This window comes from Vipera berus (genome assembly GCF_964194415.1).
Source record: "Vipera berus genome assembly, chromosome: 1".
Classification (NCBI taxonomy): Eukaryota; Metazoa; Chordata; class Lepidosauria; order Squamata; family Viperidae; genus Vipera; species Vipera berus.
In genome coordinates, this window is record NC_138202.1 from 117,163,432 (window position 1) to 117,172,174 (window position 8,743).

Here is an 8,743-nt window from a genome sequence, read left to right on the forward strand (position 1 = left end):
GCGGGACTCCGCTCGGAGCGCGAGGGGACGAGGAGCGAAACGGGGCGGAAGAAGCGCGCGCTCGCTCGCTCTCCCAGGGTCAAGCCGCCTAGCATCGCGAGCACGAAAGAGGGAGGAAAAGCGCGGCCGCTCCGCTCGCTCGAGGGACCGAAGGGTGAAGCGCGCGCGCCTCCTCGGGCGCGAGAAAAGAGACCCCCCACACTCGCCGGGGAACCAAGCCGGGACAAGCAGCTGAAGAGGCGTGGAGCCGGCAGGGGGGAAGGAAGGACCCACGCAGCCGATTGGTAGGCGGCATTTAGGACGCCTCTGACCAATCAGGACCGGCGGAGGAAAAAAGAGTTTGCCAGCCAGGGGTGTACTTTTTGTAGCCTCCCCTCCAATCGGAGCAGCGGCAGTCGCGGCTGAAGCCGGAGCAGCGCGCCAATCGCGGGCCAGCCAGTACTAGAGAGCGCGGAGTCGGGGATGTCCTACAAGCCTATCGCGCCTGCCCCCACCAGCTCAGGAGCCGCCGGCACCAGCAGCAGTAGCGCCAGTCCCGCCCCCGGAGCCCCGCCGGTCGGTAAGAGCCCCCGCCTGCCTGCCCTCCTCCCGCGCCCGAGCAGAGGGGCCGGCGGAAAGCCGAACGGGGCGGAAGGCTAGACGGCGGAGTCGCCTGGGGTCAGTGCCCGGCCCTAGAGGCTTGCCTCACCTCCCCCCCCCCTTCTCCGCCCTTTTCCTGGCAGGTTTTTCTTGGGCCTTCCAGAGCAGCTTGATAAGACAGAGGCTCGGGGGCGGCGGATTAGAAAAGCGAAGAGGGGAGAAAGAAACCCTGGTTGTATTAGATGGAAAGAAACAAGAGGAATGTATACTTCAAACAAAAGGGAAAGAAACTAAGGCGAATAATATATATATATATAGTGCACATATATATATATATATATAGTGTGCACACACACACACACACACTATATATATATATATATATATATATTATTCGCCTTAGTTACTTTCCCTTTTGTTTGAAGTATACATTCATTTTGTTTGTTTCTATATATATGTGTGAGTGTCTTATTACACTACTTCTTTTAAAGTAAGAAAGGGCTGTTGGTTAAAAAGAAAAGCGAACCGGCCCAGAAAAGTAAAAAGTTTTAACTTCTGGATGGTAAAAGCGGAGAAATAGAAGGAAAGCTCAGTCTGCATATTTTGAGAGATTTCTGATTATATTCGGTGTGGACTGGTATAAAATTGCAGTGTATGCAAAGAGTGAGCCCCATTAAACTCAGCTGGATTTCTGTTTGAGCAATATAGGGTTACATAATGTCGGGTGAATCGGGTTTTCCTAGATTAGCAATACATTAAAGTTTAATTGAAAAGCACAAAGGAGGACAAATTACAATTTTACTTATAACTAGGGCTAACTTATTTGAACATAGCATAAGTGGCAGTGGCCAGGAAGAAGCAATTTCATATACCTGAAGAACGGAACTGGATCCTGTCAGTTTTTCTGTTAAAGAGTATTCTGACTGAGTGTTGCCTAGAATCTGGCTACCATATTTAGGAATGGAAATTACTTTTTTACTAGTACACAGACTACTAATTCTGCTCCTTGTACATATCTTGGTGTGGTTACAGAAAGTTCCTGGAGATATTAGCTATGCTGATACCCTCCTGCCAATGTACTTATGCTTCTTTTGGCATTCCATTATATAGCTTTGAAGATAAGTGACTGTTGGAATGAATGTATGTATGGTGCTTGCAAAAGATTGAGCCGGTGCTCATCTCCGTTTCAAAGCCGAAGAGCCAGCGCTTGTCCGAGGACGTCTCCGTGGTCATGTGGCCGGCATGACTAGACGCCAGAGGCGCACGGAACACTGTTACCTTCCCACCGTGGTGGTCCCTATTTTTCTACTTGCATTTTTACATGCTTTCGAACAGCTAGGTGGGCAGAAGCTGGGACGAGTAACAGGCGCTCACTCTGCTACGCGGCACTCGGGATTCGACCCGCCAAACTGCCGACCTTCTGATCGACAAGCTCAGCGTCCTAAACCACTGAGCCACCGCGTCCCTTTTAGTAACTTAATACCTTCTCTTAAAATATAAAACGTGATTTCTTCCTTCCATACCACAAATCTTTAAAACTTTGTCATTCAGCAAAAGTCCATTAAGGGTTACCAGATATTTTTTATTCCTTCAAATAATGCACTAGGAACTTGATTTCTTTTTTTTTCACTCACAAAATTCTTCAAAGTTTTAACCTTTTTTAAAAATCCAATATAGGAAAGTTAGCCAGTTCATCTTTTGGTTTATTATTTGTATATTTGTATATTGATGTCTTAATAGACATCAATGGGTTTCATTTGTATATCCAGTATAGCTTCTTTTTCCATATAATTTCTTTAGCCTGTCATTTTTAAATGTCAAATCACCCTCAGTCTTGTCCAATAAAATATGTTTGTCCTCCATAAAATCTTTAAGCACAATCTATAATAGTAGACACACTTAAAATTAACATGTGTCCATTTTTCAAAAACATGCAATGTTAAGAGTGTTTTGTTCCTTTCTATATTAATAAATCAAATTTAGATCTTTAATTGTAATCTTTAGTTTCTTCTAGTTCCCTCTAATACAGGGGTGTCAAACTTGCAATGTCACGTGACATGTTGCGACGTATCTTGACTTTTTTGCCATTGCTGACAATGGGGAGGGCGCAGTTTTGCCATGACGCATCCAGGCTATGGGCTGGCAGTTTGACACCCTGGCTCTAATGTATAGCCTTCAAGTCCCATCAAATCATTTTTCAAAACAAATGCATTTTCCCATGGAAAAGCTTCTTAAGAATTAATTTCAAAATTTTATTTCAAATTCAACTAGTAGACCCTTACACCATTTGTAACTTTCTAAAATCAAAGTTCTAATCACCCATTTACTCTAAGAATTTTATAAGTCCTTAAACTTGTATTTAATATGTATTTTGAAAGGATTGAAAGAAATTCACCTAGTGCTATAAAATTTGTCAATTCAAAGATTCCTAATATCTAAAACAGCACTTATCAAGCAATTTCTGAAAGTAACTAGAGAAGGAAGTATGGAAACCCAGTGTCATTAAAAGTGTAGACCGTGGTTTGAGCAAAGTTGGCTTTACTTCGATTTCCAGTGCTGTCTTGCAGCCTTCTGATGAGGAGCAGCTCTCTGAGCACTTATGTGTAATCTGAAGTCCTCTCCTTGTTCAGAAAGGAATTACAAATTCTGGTTTTCTCACTCTCTCTTCATTCTGCTGCAGTTATTGGCTTTGCTTGTAACAGAGCTGTCTTTAGTTTGCCATTTTTTCCATGGAAGTCGTCTTCAGTTAGATTTCAAATAGCAAACTTAATTATCTGCCTCACCATGGACTAATATTAGCAGCCAGAATAATACTGTTGGATTTGATCAATCTTTTATATATTCTAGTCCATGCAAAGGGTTATTAACTGAATTTTCTATATGCATGTATTAGATATCTTGAAAACATTAATAGTTTTCAAAGAAAAGAATCGGCAGACTTCCACTTTATAAAAATCTTCCTTTTCTAGTTCTCATATTTTCTTCAGTTCAGGGAAGTTAATTGCATGTCTGTAATTACTGTATTGCTGTGGCTGAAAAACTAGACAGTTAGTAGAAAACATATTGCCTTTATGCCAATCCGAAATATATGGATCGTGGATGAAATCATTATTAGATGGTATTAAAGAAAATGGTATATTATTTGTATAATTACTTTGAAAAGGTATTTCCTGTGGAAGAAATCTGTACTAAAGTAACATCTGCAATAGTTTGCTTCACTTTGTAGTAGCATTCAGGGTAGGCAACCTTGGCTCTTTTATGACTTGTGGACTTCAACTCCTAGAATTCCTAAGCCAGCCATGCTGGCTGGGTTGCCTACCCCTGAATAGGTGATTTGTTTGCACAAATTAATTTACTGATCAAAGTAATTGAGTTGTTTTCATACTCTTTCTTTCTGTCACAAATTAATTTCAGATAGTTCATAGTCTTAAAACATACACTTTATTAGTGGCATAATACTCTTTTCTTTCCTCAGTTAAGGACTTTGTATTTTCAAGTTTTCTACTTTTAGAAATTTGTCCTGAGTTGAATAGTTTTAGTAGACCATAATATGATTTAGGAATGATGAATAGTGTACCTTTTATGTGTACATATGTACTATTTATTTTTTAAGTGTCTTATCATTGTATAATAGAATTCGCAAGATGACTCATAAAATACTGAAATTATGCTCTTCTTTTACAGTGTTAGGCTCACATGGTTAGGATGAGAAAAGGAAGATGAAGTTGACAGCCAAGAATAATGGCTGAATTCAGATCAGTATAGAGCAGCAAGTTCTTAGTAAAAACCCATAAAATTCTGCTTTATGTTATACACTGGGCTACAGGAAGTTGAATTAAAACCCACAAGCTACTGCGGTCAAGACGGAAAAGCCAAGGGGAAGTTCTCTGTTCACATTATAAATATATTTTTGTTACTTATTCCTCTTCCATTTCTTAAAGACTTGCTGATACTTCCAAGATATTTTATTCATTTATTTACTAAACGTATCTCAGTCTAGCAAGGCAAAATCAGTAGCTCACATAACGTATTAGCAAAATGCAAAGGATCCAAGCTATGATTAAAACAATAGTAGCACCATAAAACTCCAGCAAAAACAAAATGTACACAAGTAACAAGGGGGATAAAAGATGTCAGCCCCATATACAGTGAATTGCAGTAGTCAGTCAGATAGTAATGAAGATATAAATTAGCGTACCTCCTACATCAGGTAAAGGTTACAATTTGTTTGTCACTCAAAATAAGATTAGAATGTCAATATAATATTAGAATATAACATAAAGCCTAAAATAAAATTTCTGTTACTTCAGTCCTAAAAAGGGAATCAAAAGATACTAAAATGTACACATGCTTGAGCAACTACTGTATTCTATTGAAAAAGTGGTAAAAATAAGTTAGAATAAAATAATATCTGCATTCACAAATAATCAGCTGTTTAAAATTGTATGTGTGTGAATATATTAGTTTTTTTTTTTTAAAAAAAATCTGGGATTACAAAGTAAGCAAGCTACATATCCTTGCTAACCTCTAGTGCAGGGCTTTTCAACTTTTTCACCCATTGTACCACTTTTAGCATATGGAAACATCCAAGTACCACCAGTTGCCTAGCATAATGTCAAAAACTTGATGACCAAAAAAAACCACGGAAAAAGTGATGAAGTACAGGTAGTCCTCGACTTACAACAGTTCTCTTAGTGACTGTTCGAAGTTACAATGGCACTGAAAAAAGTGCCCCCCAAGCCACAGCCGAGCAAGACTGGCGGCGCTCTTCCTCCTATCCAAGGTTTTCATTGTTGTGAGCATTTCTGTTGAGGATTGGCAGCAGGGGTGGGGTGGGGGAGGTGTTTGTTTTTTATTCCCCCCCCCCCTCTGCTGGGTGGTTGCAGTAGGTTTTGGTCACTTCACATGACCCTGGGACACTGACCATCATAAATATGAATCAGTTGCCAAGCATCTGAATGTAAACCACAAGACCCTGGAGATGCTGCAACATTCCAGCTGATTGACGTTTCTTCTGGGCTCAGCAGAAGCACCAGGATCAGCGCCGAGCTCCAGCTGGAGCTTGCCGCTGATCCTGGCACTTCCACTGAGCCCTGACAGCCCTGCAGCTCCAGCCATCTCTCGCTCAGGCTTATGCAGTGCTGCCACCAGTTCAGCTCATTCCCCTCCCCTGCTACCACTTTTCTAGGATGGTTGCATACCACCTGCCAGGTGCCAATGTACCACAGATGGTACCCGTACCACTGGTTGAAAAGCCCTGCTCTAGTGCACATTGTTTGGCCTTGGCTTGGTAAGATGTGTAAGTATACTAGTCCAAGGAAATTCTATTGTGTTAATGGTGAAAACATTAAATGGTTTAAAATTTAAGGATTAAATTCTTTTTTCAATTTCATGTAAATTTGACCATATTCTCCAGTTTTAAATTGGGAAACAATTTAATTATCAAATACTTAACATTAAAATAATACTACTTATTTTAGGGAGAATATTGAAGTTCCTCTATATAAAATTAATATATTTGCACTAGGTGGTAGTTTTAAAAATCCTTTCTGGGCTTTATGCTTGGTTTAGTCTTTTCAGCTTCTGAATATATTACTCTAATTCACAGGTCTGCAACCCATGGCTCCGGAGCCGCATGCGGCTCTTTCAGCCGTCTCCTGCGGCTCCCAGTCCTCTGCCATGTGCAGTCCAAAAAAAAAGTGGGACTAAAAAAGTTCAGCCAATCAATTCAAATATGCAGGGTAGGTGCATATCTCGCCTTGCTTCCACTCTTCAGTCAAACTCTGTTCTGCGCATGCACGCATGTACGCACATGCGCACACATTTTTTGCGGCTCCCAGTTTTTCCTTTTGTGAGGGAACCGGTTCCGAGTGGCTCTTTCACTGTTTCAGGTTGCTGACCCCTGCTCTAATTCATGCATTTCTGTATATTAAAAAACTTTGCAAATACCCCATGTGCCCCAAAGTTGCAGAGTAACGTATTCAGATATATTGTGTAATTATTTGTGATATATTTGTGATACGAAGAAGAAATCGTACATCTAACATTTTTCTTTAACTCTTGAAAAATTGTGAATTGGTTAATCCTTGAATTGAAATGAATGTTTTGAACACCAAAAATCAACTCTTTTTCTGACCGATTGAGATCCGGTGGTAGATTTTCAAGATTAACAGTATATTGTTTTTGATCTATCCAAAAATAGTCACACCCGATTCCCTTTCCCCTATTTTAGATTTCAGACAAATTGCAATAAAACTTCCAATTGTGTGATTTATGTCAACTGTATTATGGAATTGTTCAAACAGAAGTTTCATAATTTGAGAATCAAATTCCCACGAGCCGTTCAGAAGGCCTATATTGTAAATCTGATTCTATTTTTTTTTTAAAAAGCCTCTTAATTTACTTGAAATAAATCCTCCAAGAATTTAGATTAGCAGTGAGTTTAACACCGTCGCTTATTTTTCAGCTACCAGTGTTCCATCGCCATCTGGTTCTGTCCCCGGAGCATCTGCCCCCTTTCGACCTCTCTTCAACGATTTTGGGCCCCCATCTATGGGCTACGTGCAGGTGAGCACATAAGGATGAGGAAGGGCTTGCTAGTTGATGGAAATAATGGTAGAAGGATCCTTTGTTTTTTATTTCTGCTGTTGATCTTGCAGGCTATGAAGCCACCAGGTGCCCAAGGCTCCCAGAGCACATACACAGATTTGCTTTCGGTGATTGAAGAGATGGGCAAAGAGATTCGACCTACATACGCAGGTAGCAAGAGCGCTATGGAACGACTGAAGCGAGGTAGGAAGAAGCATTTTCATCACAGTATTTGAAGAAGTATTTGAAGAAGCATTTTCATCACAGTACTCATTTTTGTGCCATTACTCAAATTTGTCCTGTCAGAGGCTGGCACTCACCGAATTTCCCACGCTCCTTATAAGTTCACATATATATGGCTGGCTTTCCCAGAAGTTCTGCAAACTATTCTCAAATACAATGCTGCACAGTAATTAATAGATGACTGGTTTGGCAATTTCCAATTGACTCTTCCAAGTCATGTCTTTTGAGTTTGTAGTTCAAAGTTGGTTTAGTTCTCGCCTTGCTCAGGAATGAATGAAAAGAACTCCCTAACCCTAAAGCCAGAGTTCTCAGTATTTCCAGCCAAATCAATTCTCACTAATGCAAATAGCTGTGCCATAGTAGGAACAGGTAGAACCTGCTAGATTAGAATCTATCCCCAGCAGGTATAAACCTAGCTTGTTGGGAAACGTTGATTTGTTTCTGCAAGACAGCTGTACAACAGCTCCTTGTGTTGTGTACTGCATTGCTGCCAGTTAGTATCTTGTACTTTCTGATTTATTCAAACCCACACATCTGCATTTTGCCCTCTATCTTCTGACTGATCTTGAATTTAGTAAGGTATATATAAATGTTTTATGTGGAAGATGCTACGGTTGCAAATTCTGTCACATACTTTGTGCTTTGTGTTGCTGCTTTGAAATCCATTATTCAGCCTACCTTACATTTGTGACTTTCTTTCTGCAGGCATTATTCATGCCCGGGCGCTAGTAAGAGAGTGTCTGGCAGAGACAGAGCGTAATGCCCGCACGTAACACTCGCTTCCTCCTGGCACCACCCTTGGAGGATCCTAGCACTTTCCAGCTAATCAACATTTTAGAATCTGGAGTTTTCCCCTTCCTTTCAAATCTTTCTACCAATCAGTGTCTCAAGTCTTAGAACTGTGATCGCCTCCAAAGACCTTTATACCAATTGGCACCTAAGAATCCGAAGTATCTCCATTTGCATCACAGAACTTCCCGTCAATTGGCATTCTGGGAATATATACAGAAAGCGTTCATTGTGCATATCCTTGGTTTACTAGTCGAAATAATTGCTGGTGACAAGTTCTATATCTTTATAAAATACATGGGGTTTTTGAATAAATAAAAATCTTTAGAATTTGGATTATCTCTTCTTCACTGTGCTTTTTCTATTTTTTTTATGTGGTGAGGGGAATATATTCTACCTCGCTAAAATATTCCTGAAGGGCATGTATTGCAAGATATGCTTCCTTAGTAAAGCAGTATGAAGCCCTCTCTTCCTCTTGCAACAAGAGTCTCAACCAGTGATCACTGAGCCTGTATTGGAAAACTTGTAATAAAATGTTTCTACT

At 40.4% G+C, this 8,743-nt stretch overlaps 1 protein-coding gene across 3 annotated transcripts; it reads left to right on the forward strand.

The window, feature by feature from the left end:
• On the forward strand, window positions 1–8,743 carry CDK2AP2 (cyclin dependent kinase 2 associated protein 2). 3 transcript variants are annotated; one of them, XM_081313499.1, is made up of 4 exons: window positions 1–559; window positions 7,046–7,146; window positions 7,239–7,371; window positions 8,116–8,743. In XM_081313499.1, the coding sequence occupies exons 1-4, from the start codon at window positions 463–465 to the stop codon at window positions 8,181–8,183; spliced, it is 399 nt and encodes a 132-aa protein (XP_081169625.1). In that variant the 5' UTR covers window positions 1–462; the 3' UTR covers window positions 8,184–8,743. The 3 variants fall into 3 exon arrangements, with proteins under 3 accessions (XP_081169625.1, XP_081169627.1, XP_081169626.1); XM_081313501.1 differs by having other exon boundaries at window positions 1–284; XM_081313500.1 differs by having other exon boundaries at window positions 509–657.